This window comes from Morchella sextelata (assembly GCF_020137385.1).
Source record: "Morchella sextelata strain SCLS chromosome Unknown scls_3, whole genome shotgun sequence".
Taxonomy (NCBI): domain Eukaryota; kingdom Fungi; phylum Ascomycota; class Pezizomycetes; order Pezizales; family Morchellaceae; genus Morchella; species Morchella sextelata.
Genome location: NW_025408618.1, coordinates 2,111,225 through 2,129,184, shown reverse-complemented (window position 1 = coordinate 2,129,184; position 17,960 = coordinate 2,111,225). Strand labels below are relative to the sequence as shown.

The 17,960-nt window shown below is 45.4% G+C and overlaps 4 protein-coding genes across 4 annotated transcripts; 2 read left to right on the top strand and 2 right to left on the bottom strand.

The window, feature by feature from the left end:
• Positions 1-562: 562 nt before the first annotated feature.
• On the top strand, positions 563-1,533 carry H6S33_009379 (uncharacterized protein; the record flags this gene model as incomplete). Its single annotated transcript, XM_044840768.1, has 2 exons — positions 563-742; positions 856-1,533. The coding sequence occupies 2 exons, from the start codon at positions 563-565 to the stop codon at positions 1,531-1,533; spliced, it is 858 nt and encodes a 285-aa protein (XP_044698194.1).
• Positions 1,534-3,530: 1,997 nt separating this feature from the next.
• On the bottom strand, positions 3,531-4,992 carry H6S33_009378 (uncharacterized protein; the record flags this gene model as incomplete). Its single annotated transcript, XM_044840767.1, has 2 exons — positions 3,531-4,139; positions 4,417-4,992. The coding sequence occupies 2 exons, from the start codon at positions 4,990-4,992 to the stop codon at positions 3,531-3,533; spliced, it is 1,185 nt and encodes a 394-aa protein (XP_044698193.1).
• A 4,493-nt stretch (positions 4,993-9,485) lies between these two features.
• Positions 9,486-10,289, bottom strand: H6S33_009377 (uncharacterized protein; the record flags this gene model as incomplete). Its single annotated transcript, XM_044840766.1, has 3 exons — positions 9,486-9,682; positions 9,745-9,859; positions 10,128-10,289. 3 exons carry the CDS (start codon positions 10,287-10,289, stop codon positions 9,486-9,488), a joined length of 474 nt encoding a protein of 157 aa, XP_044698192.1.
• Positions 10,290-10,739: 450 nt separating this feature from the next.
• H6S33_009376 (uncharacterized protein) lies at positions 10,740-12,062 on the top strand (the record flags this gene model as incomplete). The annotated part of the gene is made up of 3 exons (XM_044840765.1): positions 10,740-11,153; positions 11,223-11,309; positions 11,367-12,062. The coding sequence occupies 3 exons, from the start codon at positions 10,740-10,742 to the stop codon at positions 12,060-12,062; spliced, it is 1,197 nt and encodes a 398-aa protein (XP_044698191.1).
• Positions 12,063-17,960: the final 5,898 nt, after the last annotated feature.

Below are 17,960 nucleotides of genomic sequence, written 5' to 3'. Positions count from 1 at the left end.
GCCGAGTACATAGCAGCAGTCCCTAGAGCACTCCCCCGTGCTCACTGCGCGGCGGTAGCAAGGCACCATACACACACACACCCAAGCTCTGATGTCTGCCAACACTCCTCTGAGCAGCTGCGGACATCAGACAATGCCCACGCAACCCTAACCCACACCCTCCGAACCCCTGCAAGCGGCGATCATGACGCCCCATGACGGCTACCTGCAGCAACAGTTCAGAGTTCCCTGATCATGAAAGAAGTGGGAAAAAACCCTCTTCCTAAAGCAACCATGGTCAATCATCAGCTAACACCACTCACTGTGCAGGAATATGGGAAATCTTGAAATGCGGTCGACGTAATCAGCGAATGGCTTTTTCGTTTAAGAACTGGGGTGTTTTCCTCGGTTTGGAGGGAAACCATTCATCCAGATAGATATCTTTGTTCTGATCGGACGGGCTCTCTTTGTTCACTTGTGTTTGACAAAGCGCTGGGGGAAATATTAATACTTATATACCAATCCACTGCCACCACCATTACCACCATCACCACCGATTGAACAATATAGCCCAACCGCAAAAATGGGTCCCCGCCTCCTCAAAACGCTGTCAATGCTCCTGCGTGTACTGCAGCTCATATTAGCCCTCTTCATCGTCGGCGTCGCCAGCTTCAACGTCTACCAGTTCTCACGCAACCATCTCCGCCTCACCAACGGCCGCTCCGGCCAGCTTCCGCACGCCTTATATGCCGTTGAAGTCATCGTACGTCACTCGTTTCCTTCCCCCCTCCACCTACCCCAAAAAATCTCCCATCCCCCCCCTCAAAAAAAAAAAAACATAACCAGAAAATAAAAAAAGCTAACAAGCAAACACAGTCCTGCGTTGGCGTCCTCTTCGCCCTCCTCACACTCCTCACCACCTGCTTCGGCCACAAAAAGCTCTTCGTCCTCATCACCGCCTTCGACCTCTTGCTCATGGGCGGCTTCATCGCAATAAGTGTCCTACTCCGCGGCTCCGCCCACCAGTCTTGTCGCTCCGTAACCTGGTCTCCGGCTGTATCAAAGGGAACTAACAACCTCCCCGCCGCCTTCTTCCGCTCCTCTTCCTCCTCCACCTCTACCTCCACCTCCACAATAACAACAGCGGCTAGGACGAGAGCATCACCCCGCCTCCTCTGTAACCTAACAAAAACCTCATTCGCCTTCTCAATCGCCCTGGCCGTCCTCTTCGCACTGACAATGGTGCTATCGTACTTGGCGCTTCGCGCATACCAAAAGCAGCGCGCGTTCGGGCCAAGGGGTGGGTATGGCAAGGGTGCCAGGGAGAGTGAGGAGACTGCGATGACGGGGACGACGGCGGGGTATGATGCTCCGGGGTTTAGGGGGGAGCCGACGACGGTTGCAGGGGGTAGGGCGCCGGTTAGTGAGTTGGGCCCAGGGATGGGAACGGGCGCAGGCGCAGGGAATGGTGGGAGGTTTGATCCGAGCCTGCCGAGGGCAGCAGCGGGGGAGAGAGGGTATGGTGAGAGGGGGTATGGGAATCAGAACTTTTAGAGGGTGAAAGCGGTGTAATGGAGTGATTTTTTTATTTTATTTCGTAGTATATATTTGAGTGTTGGTTGAGTAGTGTATAGTAGCTATTTTGTAACGATTAGTTAGGAATAAAAATCAATGTAGTCAAATCTACTATTAATAAGTTCAGAGCCTCGGGCTTCTTATTCAACTCCTAGAATTACTACAAACACTGGGAAGTGAGATATCTGCCTGCGCGGTTCAGAAGAACGGCAATTAATTCTCCAGGTTTACGTCCCCTCTGGATATGTATCTATGGACACAGTCCGAAGATTATTGAAGATTGTCGTTACCCACGTCGATTCCGAACTGTAAGACTTTGTGTGTTCCAATGGCTATGGCGAGACCTGCAAGCTATTGGAGGAGGAGGAAGATGGATGATACTGTATTAACAGGACTACTAGAATTCCTAGCTTTATACGACTTGATTAAGGACAGGTTATCATGCCACCTATTCCTTGTCATAAGTCCACAGTTATGGTATACGTAACTAGCTGACACACGTATGCTGTCCTGACCAGAATCACCATATATCACTCGACATACATAACCAGTCGGGTATTGAGAGTTAGCGCTTAATTGATAGATTGATTTACTCACTACATGTATGTAGCCTCCGGCTATGACATTCAAATGCTAGGACTTCGAACAACGCCGAACTCTAGGAAAACTAGCTCTCGATAATATAATAAAACTGCGTTTGGGGTTACTTTTATAACAATTTTGCCAGTTCCTCAATGGGTCATGCCATAGCCCGGGGGAAGACATAGATCTATCAAATAATCAATCAGTCAATCGATACGAGTATATAGGCCTTTCACTTCATGTCCCGTCACTCGCATATACACAGTGAGCACCTATGATGCGTAGGTCAGTATATCTGATACCGCTCGAGTAAGTAGTATCCCATATCCTGTATCCCGTAATATCCCGTAGACCGCCAGCCATACATAATCTAACGCAATACAGAGGGTCCACGACCAAACCAACATTGCACCTCGAAGTCAGATCAAGGTTCCCCAGCAGTTCGGCAGAATAAAGTTTACAGGGGTTTTCGCACGTGGAATGGAAACCGCGTTTTGTCCAGTTGCCGGGTCATCGTGCTCACGCTAGAGGATTTGATAGGGTGGGCGGGGTGAATCTCCATCTTGCATAATGATCATTGACCCCATACATATACATATCCCCCGCAAATCGGAGAAAAGAAATAGTGGCTCAATCTTGCTCGTTCCTCCACTAGTTATCCATGCGCCATGTATCGGGAGTTTTTTTCATTCTTTTTTTCTTTTTGGGACCCAGCGGGTCGGGCCGGGCGGAGTCGGCCGCTCGCTTTTTTTTTCTTGGTTGGGGAATTGCTTTTCCTTACAATATGTTTGACAGCTGCAGGGCTCTCTCTCGCGCTCGTTCGGTAAATGGGTCCAATGGAGGGCCTGGAGACGGGCACCTCTTAGGTAACGAAACACTCCCTGGCTAGCTGCGATCTGATGTGTTTGGCTTTGATGATGCGGTTTGAACAATGCTGTTGAACTAGATTGGTTAGAAAGTTGATTTCTTATTGTTTTATTTTTGTCAGCCGGCGAGCCTGCTGAATAGTAGGCCCGCCGGTTATGCTCGCCTCCTCCTCCTCCTCCTCCTCCTCCTCCTCCTCCTCCTCTGCTTGCTCCTCTTCCTTTTCTCCCCTCACCAGCTGCGTGCGCGGTAATATCTATATACATATACACATAACCCATACACTCGTATGTACTAAGTACTACTAGCAGCAGCAGCTCCTTCCCCTCGGCTCCCCGCGGTTGGAAACAATGCAAGTTATTATATACACGGGGAGGAACAAATGAGAACAGTAGTGGTATAATGCTTGAAAACAAAACAAAAGCAAAAACAGCAAAAATGATGATGCAGGACAAAAAAGGATAGGGAAACAAAAGCACATTCAAACAACGATAGCAAAAGCAAAACTCGGCGGCTGGATCAATATATAGTCAGATTCGGTCCAGTACTCCAAAGAGTACGGCGTTGTCGACATGGCACTGACCACCCTGCATCATGCCAGATGGGCAGATCTCATCGATCAAACTGCTAGCGTTCTCGCCTGGCAGGCCGGGATGCAATTGGTTGATGAATGACTGTGCAAGGTGACACGGAGTGGTAGATGCGATAGATGCTGCTTGGTAGGAGGAAGAGCAAGATGTAGAAGGCATTGCGGTGGCATATAAAGCGCGCTGTGGAGGGCAGCAAGCAGGCATGGAAGATGGGATCATCCTTAGTGGGGCGCACTGGGGTTGTGAAGTAGGGTAGAATGAGTTTTGAGGTTGGGGGCAGCAAGAAGGATTGTTAGTGAGGGTAGGAGTGGTGGGAGTCATTTGGTATGAGTTGTAGGATGGCGGGGAGGGTGATGAGATTGTTGGAGAAGTCATATACGAGGACTGTGGTTGCGTGGAAGAGATGTTGTAATTGTAGAAATCGTTTAGTTGAGGAACGGATGTTGGGATTGGATACTTTGAAACGGAGGCGGTTGTTGGCGTAGACGTAGGCGTGGGGTAATTGGAGGGCGCATGTTGGTGTGGCGGCTGTGAAGGCGGGGGAGAAAGCTGTATTGGGGAGAGACGTTAATTTTCATATATAAAAATCAAATCGAATGACACACGATATATAAAAAAAAGGTAGGGCTCCTCCAACTCCAACTTCAACTTCACACACCTCCTCATCCCCCCACCACTCTTACCCATGCCTACCACTTACCACCACCACAACCTTTACTCCTCACCATTTATATAATGTACGATGAGAGCGCATAGGTAGGTAGGAGTGTAGCGTATGGATATTCAGGCTTTGATCAGTCAAGAAAAGAAAAGAAAAAAAGCATACTTTTGATGTTGCAACAGCTAGCGCAGGGGCTCCTCCATTTACGGCTCCTCGTCCTCCTCCCCGTTCCGCACCTCTCGTAGCAACCATTCCGGTGGAGTTGCGTCGCTCGTTTGCAGTTCTTTGCTGCCCCTCACAAGATCTAAAGGGCTTGCATTGCATGGCGGCCCCTCCTGTTGTTGGCTCACCACCGCAAGGTCGTTTCCCTAGCACCTTTAAAACCGCGTCTACAGCCGTCTCTCTTTCTCCTTCATCTGATCCCTCTCCCCCTTCTTTTAACGTTTTATTGATTTCAGCATCAGTCACTCCACGTCTGTTCAGCATAGCTCGCAGCAGTTTGTTTTCTCGAACAACTTTCTTTGCTGCGACCTGAATCTCGACGTTTGCCTCTATTCCAGTCCTCTGACATGCCTGGAAACGCGCTTCTAGGGATACCAGGTACTCCTTCTTCCTGGCTCTGCTACGCCGCTGGTTTTCCCGTAGACGCGATGCATTGACGACGGCACTACCTCCGGAACCGGTAGCTGAGGAGGACGTCGACGACGTTGGCGAGAGAGCAACAACCGAGTTTAGAGTCATGATAGAGTTCAAATTGTACTGCTAGGCAAACAGTGATGGTACGAGGATTCCCTTTGATGATGGTAGGTTTGGGATTATTTAGTCTTTGCAAGTTCTTATCATGCGTGGTCCTTCGAGTAGCCAAGTTACACGCACGGTTAGTCATCCACCCCCCACATAAAAAAAGCAAAGCCATGTGGTTTTGAGCATTTTCCCGTAAGGGAATGAGACGATTCACCATTCGTCTCCGGTTTTCTGTTCCAGTCCCCCCCGGAACCAAGACACCCTACACACCCTTCGCTGCTGACTATTTGCGTAGATAAACGTTTGTGCGCAGGAAATACTACATGTCAGTATCGAAGATACTTTAATCCTGCAGAAACACCCTCGCAAAACAGCCACGAGAAAAGCTTCCGAAATGGCTACAAACGAGGTCACTAAAGACAAGCAATTCACTCATCTACCTGGATCCGATGTTGGGTTGTGCCACATGCCGCGTGCGCACCGGGAAGCATTCCCAGGTATCAGCATTTTACTCTACAGAGCTTAGTGATGGATTGCCGAGTAACACACCTCGACCCATGATGTATCTATCACAGATCCCCACAATAGGCAGTTGCCGTATTGCGGCGTGTTCAAATCCTTGCAACGTCTTTTTTTTTGGTATCCCAATCTGGATGGAAGCCTGAGTTTTAAATATTCACCCATCTTGGCCCGGCGGCAGGCGTTGGGTGCAGCTGAGTGTGGGGGTACACAGCACACGAGAAGCAGTGATGCTGAAAGATGAGCTAGAGAGCTCGTTACCGCAATGTTACCCTCCGCCATATAATTTAGACGTGCCTTGTACCTATGCTTCCAGCATGGTCAATGGCACATGTACTGACTTGAACGAAAAATTGAACATCAAAACTGTCTGTTCTACACAAGAACGAAGAAGAGAGACATAAAAAGAAGCACTACTCACCCCCCTCCAACACGTGTTGACGTTATGTGACCAGCCGGCGCTGACTCCGCACTTTGAAAACTGATCGGGATACTGTATTCATTGTCACTTGTGGTTTGATGGCTTTTCCTACCAGTGATTCCATTAGTTTATGTTCCACAAGAAAAAAATTCCAAAATGAGATCCCGCAATAATCCGAGCGTTTTTTTCAATGATGAACAACTTTCAAACGATGAGTGATCTGTAACTCGTCGAGATGCAAGCAGAGAAAAAAAATTCATATGCATTCTCACTACAACCAGATCTTGAGTTTTTAATGAACCAGTAGGCAACAGAACGAGATCCTCCTCACCCGCTGGGATTCGGGAACCAAGGGAGTGGGGTATGTACGTCTGTCCGTTTAGAACAAGTTTTCGAATTTCAAAAACTTCTGTCAAGAGGTTTGTGTCACGCGCATCATTGGGGTGTTATAATTGGGTCATCTTTAGTTAGTAGCTGCATGGTATGTACAACTTTAACTGATCGAGAAGATTTTTTAAGTTGGGTCTGGGGTTACGTGGCTAGGCAGGAAAGAAAAAAAAGGGGCGAGAACCACGTTCGTGCAAGCTACAAACCTCTTTAAAATTGCGAGAGTCTCCAAAGTACACTGGGCATTTCTACACGAAAATTTAAGGAGGGACACGTGACGTAAATAGCGACTCACAACTAATCACTCGGCCCAAAATCCACATGAAATTTGCACAAGAACCAACGACTTCCGGGCACATGTCTAGATAACGAATCTAGACTCGTGGAATTCACAAAATGAGCTGGTTAAAGATAAAAATACCACCATACGTGGCCGTGGGGGAGTTAATTTAAACACTGAGAAGCTGATCATATGTATATCATGTAGGTAGGAAGGAATTTGACTCCGTTGTCGGTTTATACAAACTGTATATCTTATCCCGGATTTCACCGAAGGGAAATGCGCCACTAAAATTGGTTACCTTATCGCTTGAAAACCACGGAGAGAGCGGTGTGAAAATTTTCGGTCAATCCTTGCCCAATGAATCGGAACTATTAGTGGTGATATTCTTTTGCGGAGAAGGATGGGTGGAATATTGTGCTGCGGTGTCGCACACGCAGTAGCTATGGCACGCACCCGGGGGGGGGGGGGGATGGGGTGGAGAAGCGGTGGCGGAGTTGAGACCAGGCCCGCTGGCAACATTAACCGCAGGATCTGAAACTCGCCTTTGCGGGGGAAATAAGAGGTGCCCATGGCCACGGGGACGGTTTGATATGTCTTGATCTATATCTTCGGAGTGAGCTCCCGCATCACACAAGTAAGAGCGGCCCCGGTCCCCGTCGCAAATGCTTCACCATATCTTCCCCACGTGTGGAATTTCTCCAAGATAGTGGACAGAAGAAGGGTTTTCTATGTTCTACTGTTCGCCGATAGTACTTTCTGTAACCAAGAGTTGAATTGTGTTCTGTAGTTAATTAAACCAACTGGCTGAGATGTGGCCGATTATAGCTACGAACCTATCTAATGTTTTCTTCGATCGCTGTTTCCTTTTAATCGGAGATTCTGCGACACGGCTTTTCAAACCCGTTTACTGGTTCCCTAAAGAAAAAGAAAAGTCTTATCCAGGCGTCACCCCGCACAACAACGTCTAGTATACCCGATTAATTCCTTCTTGAATATTGATGGGTTTGCCTTAATGTCTCTCTCAACAGATTCCCTCCCAAAGTCATTCCAAAAATATTTTTTCTCCTAATGGCAAAGGTTCCCCTGGCCGGGCGTGATCCCGTAATCTCATGGTATCTTCTTTTCCTTCTCCTTCTCCTCCCTCTCGGCCAAAGTATGCAGTCCTCCTCTATCGCCAGCTCTCGGTTTTTGGATGAGTTGGTGGGAATATCTTCGTCCTAATCTCCCAGATTGCATTATTCCAATCACCACCAATCCTTTGTCGGCCATGTGAGGTTTCTAGGGCGTCAAAGTGCAGGTTTGATTGCTGAGCTGTATTTGTGCTTGTGACTTTGCAATTTGATGTTATCGAAAATATGGAGCTGACCCCCTGGCTCATTTCTCGTATTTCGTCCGCGATTATATTTCTGATTAGAGTTGTGCGGTTCCTATTAATATTAAACCCCCTCGGTAGGTTAAGTCAATCTGCAGTTTTTTTTCGATGACTAAGCGGAAATTCGGCACCCCCTTTCTCACAATCCGCATCCATCGAATATCACTCGACGACATTTCGGCCCGGCTGACTAGCTTTTCTGCTTTCAGGAGCCGGGTTTGCTGGTTAGCGCCTTCGACCACTAAAATCTTATGTTTATGGTTGTCGTACCTTTGCTGACGACCAATCTTCTCCACCCCCAACCCACAACCCCCAACCCCCAAACCCCAAACCCCATAACCCTCGATAAATATTATAGTGGGAATTTCAACCTCGTTCTTGCCAGGAATATCTTGATCTCTTTTGTTTCTTTCTCTTCCAACCCTTTTTTGACCGCTCGGCGTCTCGCATCCATTCCGCTTGGACTTGAGGGCTCCTCGCAGTCATAAGCCGCTTTATCTTCATGGCAATGAGAATGAAGGCTCGACGGTTCCTATGATTAGAATGACCGCAGAAGAGGTCGGGGGTATCTGATCTACTTAGACTCAGTAGCCTTCGAGGAGAGTGAATCAAGCTTCATGTACCTACTCATCTGTGAACCTCAATGAAAGGGTGTTCTTCAGCATGATATAAGCATTGTTCGTGTATCTAATAACGTTATGTTCGCAGGAACCTGCTATCTAATGACACTTTAGTCTTACATGTCGAACGAACTTGTTAGAGGTCCGTGAGTGTTGAGGTTATATCTGGCTTTCTGATCGAGTCTATAACCAGATCTCTGGGGTTGGGTTTCCTGGTGTTAGTATACCAGGGCAACCCATTTGACCTTTCGCTGCGGGATGGGATAACCTCACATTATAGTGACAATAAATATCCCTCGGAGAAAAACGTACGGTTTGTCTTCATGGCCGGCATTCCTCGGAGGCTAGCACTTCTAACAATTTTGCAAACAAGACCCCTGCTAGATGTTTAACCGGAGGACTTCATTATCGGCGTCCAACACTTCTGAGCAATAATTGGAATGCATTAATGTAGTGATTCCGGCGTGAACAGCAGGAAGGTCAAGCTTATTGGCGAAGAAAAGAGAAATTGAAAAGGTCGGTAGTTTAAAACAAGGATTTTCGAGCTATAAAGATACTGATAATGAATATAGAATTATCGTATAATTAGAAACTTGGCGAATGATCCATCAGATTTCAATATCCATATGGCCAGAATTGAATCGCCAGGTGTTTTTGATCTATCAAATGGTACAAAGAACTTGAGCCAATGATGGTCAGTGTCCTCCGTTCTAAAAAAAAAAAAAGAGAGAAAAAAGAAAAAAGACCGAATATCTTGAAGTAAATCCAAATGCTAATTCTACATCATGATTCTTAGGAACAATGTGCATATTTCCATCATATGGACTCGAATAGTGTTTCTGAGAGAGATCACTTACTTCCATCGGTGATTTCGAGCCGGAACCCAAATTACTGTTTGGTTTTTTCTTCCTTCTCCCAAATATCGGCGGCATATCCATCCATCAACTCCAACATCCTTCCACCTGTCTTGACCCATCCTTTTATACCGCCCTGTAACGCATAACTTTTCAATTTGTCATTCCCCTGGCCCACAATATAGTCCTGCATCCAAGCCGCAGCTCTGGATCCACGTCCTTGAGAAGATCCTGTAATTACTACATCAGATACTATCTCCCTTTGTATTTTGCCTCCGAGGATTTATATTTACCGCAGTAAAAGACGATGGCTTGCACTCCCGCTGCAGTTAAAAGGTTGTATAATGCAGGAATAGAATGGTACATGCTTTGAGCTGGTAGGTTAATGGAGTCTCTGATCGTTCCTCCCTTTTGAATCACAAACGTGAGTAGATGTTTGAGCACAGCTGATGATAGGTGCGAGAAGGAGTGGATATGATTTAGGAGAAGATATATTCATTTAAAGAGGAAAAACAAGATTGCTGTTCAATAACCCCCCGATAGTCATTTTCAGACTCTCGATTGTATGGGAAGTACAAGGTTGAATACACCTAATGTGGCGAAAGAAAAAAGGAAAAGGTATGGTAAGGAATAGAACAGCTATTCACATGGCCAAGTTGTAAAGCAGACAACTTACCTCATGGTCCATACGCCTCAGGTCTACCAGGACGAAATCTCGTCCCGGGACCTTCTCACCAGATTCCATCCATTCCAGAACCGTCTCCTGTGGTAGAAACACGGCAGTAGAAACGGGCTTTGGGTAAGCAGCATGCCAAGGCTTTTGTTCAGGCACTGACATGATGAAGGTATCAGATGTCTCTAGAAATCAATAAAAAGTTGGTATGTGCGTGGTCTAACGTTTGTTTAAATAGTTAAGTAGACCTGGATTTAAGTAAGACGAAATAGACTCGAGTCGAACAATATAGCAGCTACTCGCCTGTCACCAATGAGTCGCCACTGGTTGAGTACGTTAGATGTTGAAGAGCGAAGGAGCTCCAGAATTCCAGAAAAAAACGTGCTCATTCGACTGGCAAGGGTTGTCTAGCCAATCGGCGTTTAAGTTGGGAATGTCACTGGTATGTCGCTGTCGACCAATCACAGTGTAGAAGCGTGTCACCCTGCTCGGCAGTTACCGCCTTAAGAGGACCGCTGTGGGTAAAGCATAAAAAATATCATTGCAACTCAATTAGCATCGTGTCTTTTCTAAAACACAAGCAAGCTGAGAATACAAGCAAGCTGCGGTGGAGAAATGTCAACAATCAATACCTCTTCGAAGAACGAATTGGAATCCGGTCTTAACTCTCCTACCCCTTCCACCAAAGAGAAAGAGATCGCGGCAGCACAATCTGATGAGGCTAGAACTTCCCTCTCTTCATTTAAGCAGCTGGGGTTTCTCGATAGATTTCTGGCCATATGGATTTTTCTCGCGATGGCGCTCGGGATAACCCTGGGCTACTTCGTACCCGAAACTGGACCGGCACTGCAGAAGGGTGAATTCGCTGAAGTATCTATTCCGATAGCTATTGGACTGCTAGTCATGATGTATCCGATCCTGTGCAAGGTTCGGTATGAGACGCTACATCAGTTGTTGAGGTTGAGGGCGCTGTGGATTCAGGTTGTGTTCAGCATTTTCGTCAACTGGGTCGTTGCACCACTACTTATGGTAAGCTCCCAAGCAATGTTGTATCCCACCTTTATTTTGAATTGAGAAATAACAAAGTTCGTGCGATAGGTTGGTTTGTCCTGGGCATTCTTGCCGGACCGTAGTGAACTTCGTGAGGGTCTGATAATAGTTGGTGTCGCGCGGTGCATCGCCATGGTTAGTCTAGATATGAAAACCCCCCAAGCTTCAATTACTCGAATACTGATTATCTAGGTACTTATTTGGACTGAACTCGCCTCGGGTGACTCGGATTATTGTGCCATGCTTGTGGCTCTAAATTCTTTCCTTCAAATAATCCTATTTGCCCCGATGGCGGTATTCTACATCAATGTTGTCTCAAGATCCAAATCCTCCATCGAAATCTCATACTCCACAGTGGCTGTATCCGTCGCCGTCTTTCTTGGAATACCTCTAGGTGCTGCTATCATCACCCGCTTGGCTCTCTTGAAGCTCCTTTTCAAGGGGGATGTTGATAAATACAACCGTAACTTCATCCGCTGGATCTCACCGTGGTCTTTGATTGGCCTTCTCTTTACTATCTTGATCCTCTTTGCCTCTCAGTCTCGCAATATCGTCTCAAAGATTACCTCCGTCCTCCGTGTCTCTGCGCCTTTGATTGTATACTTCGTTATCATCTTCAGTGCTACACTTGCTGCATGCAGATACTTTGGAAATGGAAAATTTGCGGGTGGGAAATTAGGCAATTGGGGATATGGTGTTACAGTAACGCAGGCTCTCACAGCGGCGAGCAACAACTTCGAGCTAGCGATCGCAGTTGCGGTGGCTTGTTATGGGGCTGGGTCTGAGCAAGCTTTAGCTGCGACAGTTGGGCCTTTGATTGAGGTGCCAGTATTGTTGGGGTTGGTTGAAGTTGTCAAGTTCTTGAAAAGCAGGTGGAACTGGAAATAGACCTTGCTTTCATGATCAATTTTTTGTGGGGCGGGGTAGCACTGAATGTTTATTTTATAATATGAGAAAAGTCCGTTTACGAAGACTAGAATTTATCAATCTCTTTTAAGTAGGTAATCAAATAATAGATATATACCATTTCGTTCCTGTTCGCAGCCACAATCGAGCGATTTGGTTTTTGTTACACGAGTGACCTGTTGTGAATCGTGAATCGTGAGTTGCCAAGAGCCATTAATATTTTCTTTTTACAGCCTCGCGCCCAGGTAAGAACCAATCTGGATAAAGGCTTTAGACATGAGTAGAGTGTAGTGTGTCTGATTGGTTGTTGACGTCAGTGCCTTATTGGTCACTACTCCTACTGTAAACTGTTTGCTCCTTGTAGGATGGGCACGAGACTAACTAGTACCTACTGAACTATTACATGTAGGTACATATCCGAGAAATCAACCGCAGTTCGCTTTGTCCTTACTGTGAATCGTACATGTATGTAGCAATTGCAGTAATTGCAGTACAAAGGGACGGCGGAATTTGCCTTTGTATGACGCGTTAATGTTGATTTGTTTGTGTGATGACAAACAGGTGCGGATTCACTTACCTAAATAACAGCTACATACATGTACTTCATGACACTAGGCCGGGCTAGGTTCCACGATTATATTGCGAATCTCAAAGCCTTGAAACACGTATTTCATATGTAGGCCTAGGAACTACATGTACTTGTAGATGTACACCTATGTATCTTGTAAAACAATTGAATTTCTGCTTTTGTGTATGCGTGAAAAGATTTGCATGGTTTCGGCCTTACACAACTGCGTAAACAAAAGTCATGTAGTTATATCTTGGCGGCTGCTCATACATGATTCAGTTACACGCGCCGAGTCATTGGCCATGACGAAATTTGGTGATGAAATCTACATACATGTAGTTTTCATATTCCAATAAAGAAAACCAACGACATAGCCGATTTGGAGATAACGACGGTATATACGGATAGGCGGTCATTATACTCTATGCAGTAAATGCTTTTTCTATGACAGCTGAGTGCGTGCGTGGGTGATGTATGCATACATACATGTATACATGTAAGATGTAGACTCAAAATCTGTGGGATCTGTGGGTGGACGAGTCCGGTCAGCGCTAGCCAATAGGAGCATACTTGTCATTTGTGGTTTTGAGGGCCTCAGGATCATGTCGATATGTGAAGACTTCCCTATGATGACGGTTAGTGACATAGGCAATAGATCTAATCTAACTCGCTAATAATCTAGCTATTTTGAACACCAGCACAACCCTCTACACCACGTCTAGTTAAAGGTCACAACTTCCACAAGAACCAAACACCTCTGAAGCTGTTTGGGATTTGTGAACTCTGCGGACTCTGTGCAAAAGATTTCCTCAATCAAAACCCGCGCTAAACCTAGACCACACCTCGAATCCACATGAATTGAGGAACGTTATTGTTTGTACTAGGTACATACATATGTGTACATATACATGTAGATACATATACTTGTTTCGCTACATATGTATAGATATACATATATTCAGTGAATCATTAGTATCTAGTACTTTTTGTAGGGAGCCGTTAGTACATGTAGTTGTAACGTTATGTGTACAATAGTCGAGGTTGAGGATGTCGTGGCGAAGGCATGATAACAGCATGATGCTGAGGGAAGCTAGTAGAGTATTTAAGGAGGTTTCCTCCGAACCTCCTAATAGAAACATTAAAGATGCATCTCTTCAAATTACTTCCTACACCTTTGTCAATTCACTGTCATCAAACTCGTGTTTGAAAGTTATCTTCAGTGTGAGGTAGCCCGAGTGATCTATTATGAAGCGGGATATCGACTATGCGTGTCAGAATATCAAGGAAATTACAGAAAATCAAGCGGCCAGAACTTACGTGTTCGCCTGTCATGTGCGACGACGTACTTGTTTCTGAATCGGCATTTTACTTTCGGCCCCTTACATCAGTGCTCCGCAAGATAATGATTGTGCAAACACCCGCCACTTTCTATGTGTTGCTTTATATTCGTCTACATAAAGCTTTTATTTTTCTGCACGAGATTCTTCTCCCCCTTTATTATCTGCTCCCTCGGCCCAATATTCAACACAATCTTTCTTCAATATCTTTGGGAAATTACTCAATCATGTTTTTCTCTTTCAGGACTATTTCCCTCGTACTCGTCCTCTTCATTCTGGCTGTTATCAGTCAGGCCGCAGACGATGTATCCTACACAGATAATGCGGCTTTTCAACGTGGAGTCCTGGACTTCCACAACAGGCGCCGGGCAGAACATGGGACCCCAAATGTTGCCTGGAACGCCGAGATAGCTGGTCAAGCTGAGAGCTATGCTAGGCGTTGTGTTTGGGGCCACTCTGTGAGTAACCTCTCATCAATTAATAACTTGATACCTATCGCCCATTTACAAGGGGGGATGTTCCTGGTGAATACAGATGTACAGACTAATAATTTCTTTGGTAACCTAGGGGGCTGGATACGGGGAAAACCTGGCCGGTGGTTTTGTGACATTAGAAAAGGCCCTAACTGGCTGGTCCGATGAGCGGAAGCTTTACAAAAGCTTAGCGGATTATGATAAATTAGAACCTCCGAAAGGCTCTGGCCATTTCACGCAAATGGTCTGGGTGGCTACCACCACGGTTGGATGCGGTCGAGCCAAGTGTAGAGGCCTTATCTCACCAGGGCAGGATTCATGGTATTTAAAGTTCTCCTTATTTGAACTCTGCAGGGAGCCCTAGGAGATTGAATCAACTAACGAGAGTTTTTCTGCTTGTAGGTATGTTGTGTGCGCATATCTTGCACGTGGTAACTATCGGGGGCAATATCATCTGAACGTCCGTAAACCGGTCAGACGTCAGAACCGTTAGAGAAAATGTTTGTAAAGGCTCACAGATTGTGGTAAGTAAATTATATCCCTATATATATGTGCGCTGATCTGCAAGATTCTGACAAGAATGTAGCTCGGTACTCCCACTATCATGTTGGTCCGGAAACATATCCAGGGGTCATAAATATCGCTTTGTTTTGCAATAAGATTTCATAAGCAGGTCAATAGATTTTCAAATAAATATACCTATGGTTCCCTCAAGCTGTTTTAGTGTGATCAACTGAAATGTTGCTATGTGCATAATCTGAGAAAATGCTAATTCAGTGCGACAAATACGATTGAAGTGAGTCGAGGACTTGATCATGAGAGTATCATTAATAGTAAATTTGGCTTTGTCTACTATTAGTTCGTTCGTTCCTCTGTAGATAGGAGAATATGGGTAATGGGTTGAAGAAAGAAGGAAAGAGAAAAATCTAGCCAGATGGAGAGAAAAAAAGAGAGAAAAGGGAATTGAGTGGGAGAAATCAAGTACATGTATCTATGACGTCCTGTGTATTGTCCTATTAATGGCCTATCCAAATCTTCTCGCAAACTCTAGCTAGAGCTTGAAGTCGAAGTTTTGTCTGTGCACATAGACCCGGATTGGGGGATTGAGGGAGCTAGCTCACCAAAGTAAGCTAGAGTCGCCGGAGTGCTACGTAGACATGTGGAATATTTATAACGAAATGATTACTTGCTGAATTCTCTGAGGACATTTATTTCATTACGAAAGCTGGCTTACGATTGAGCTATCCTCCAAGAATGTAGTATCGCCGGGAGATTACAGAGATGGTGTATTATTGAGCACAGGTAACTACATGTACGTACAGCACCATAAACATACATGTACATGTACTTTTAAGAAACAGTCTTTTTTTCGAAGCTATAGCTAGAATATTAATACGATATCAGGATACCCGTATGATCCGAATTATCCTCTCAATAGGGCCCAGACGCGTTGGACGTATAACGGCTATCCGGGCCCGGAGTCTCTCCCCATTTTCAAAGAAGTCAGGTTCCCGTCGTCTCTGTTTACATATGCGGAAGAGAGGTTGGAATAGGTAAGACACCGAGAGTACACGCATCTTTATTTACTACACGTTTTGAGCCCAAGTTCTATCAATTCTAACCTCGTATTAACCCACACGTACTCCTCTATGTCTGTAAGCCTTTTTTGATTTCCAGACCCGTGAATAGACACTAGGTGTGTACACAATCTCCAGCTCCGAGACACACTCGCGCCTGATCCTTCTGAAATCATCTTCATTGAACAGGTTATGAATAGTTGTAAGTTAGCACGGGCATCTTTCCGCCAACCATGCATTTCAAGACCCGAAGTTCCGGGGTCTATGAATCGACCATTAGCTACGCTACCAGTGGCAGTAACAGTAGTACTACCTGCCACCCTTGTATGCGAATAATTATGAATGCAACCCCAATACATATACTTAACAAAAGCAAATATTAATATACGGTTACTAGATTCGGCTCGCTACACAGGTGAGTAGAGTATTACACCCCACTAATGTTATGCCCCTTTCTCATTTGCGCCGATCCTCCATCGCGCAAAGCTTCCCGTAACGTTAACATGGACACATCGGGTACTATCCATTGAACCTTTACGTCCTAACCCTGGATAGCTGTATCTATAACCAGCTGAAATCTTTGACGGTTGTCCCTTGGGCGATAAATTATCGGGGATCAATGATGAGTGAACTTGGCATCCTGGATAACCTAACCCTTTGTGCTCACTACTGAGCTGTCAATCATACCTCCTTAATATATTAATTTCTTAAGATCTTGCAGAAGAATCACGTTATATACTTTAACATATTGCCGTTCCTACTTACGTGACCTTGACCTCTTCGCTTATTCGTTCGGTATCGGCATTTCTGCTTCATTTCAACCCTTTCGGGGCCTCGGTGGTTTTTCTTGAGATTCGAAACTGCCTGCTAAGGCACAGTGCTCCGCCCCATGCCCGTGTAGTGGATTTTTGCATGATCTACCAATCCATCGGAAATCTCCGCCGCTTGCAATGTAGTGGGCCACATGGGTGCTTTTCTTACCCTTTTTGAAGTCTGGAGAGGACTTCATCGCAAGCTGTTTATCGGTAGTTGCTGAAGAATGTCCAGAGTTCCATTGCTGAGAGCCCCACTAGCTGCCATGTGCCTTCAAGATCTGCATAGGGTCTATCCTTGAACTGTTTTATTAGGAAGTCATGTAGGACTGGATATCCAACAAGCAAACAATTGTGCCATATATCTATTTATTTTTATAATAACCTTTTTGTTTGACCCACGTTCTATCTTTGTAATTGTAGTAGTTCATTTTTGGTAAGAATCATCATTCCCAATCCGTCAAACCTTGCAACAGGCTCGACCTAGTTGGTAGCCGTTTCTAGCAATCACCGTCCCTTTTGGTACCAATCCCGGAGGCATCCTACGATTTGTGAACATTTGGAAGTGATAATGTAAGCTTAATTGGTACGGACCGCGCGGCAAGCCTCAGAACCATGAAGGTACATGTCCCCGCCTAGGATAATCCTTTGTACGGATCTGGAAATACTTGGATGTCCCTGTACCCCTGCCAAGGTGTGAGGAGATGCATAGTGTAGTAGACCCATGGTAAATGTTTTCAAAAGCATTGAAACGAGTTGTATTTAGAACCCGTAGTAGTGATGTAAAATGGAGATAGATCGAATATCATCATCATGATCTACAGATACAAATCATGTTCGCCCAATATCATATCCTAGACGCCTGCTGTTGAGGGGCTCTGCGAGCCCCAGATTAACCCTGTGATCATACGCTTTTGATGGATCTTCTAAGTATACTATAGTTGGCCTTTTCTAGGTCTAGTTATCGATCACGATAAAAATATCGTTGAATTCATAAACTCACCTCCTGTGAAGTATTCCCGTTATAAAGGGAGTTTCTTTACACCTGTCGATATAAACTCATGTAACCCCAATTGTTATAAAAGCATGTAGAACTAGGGCCGAGGGATGTAA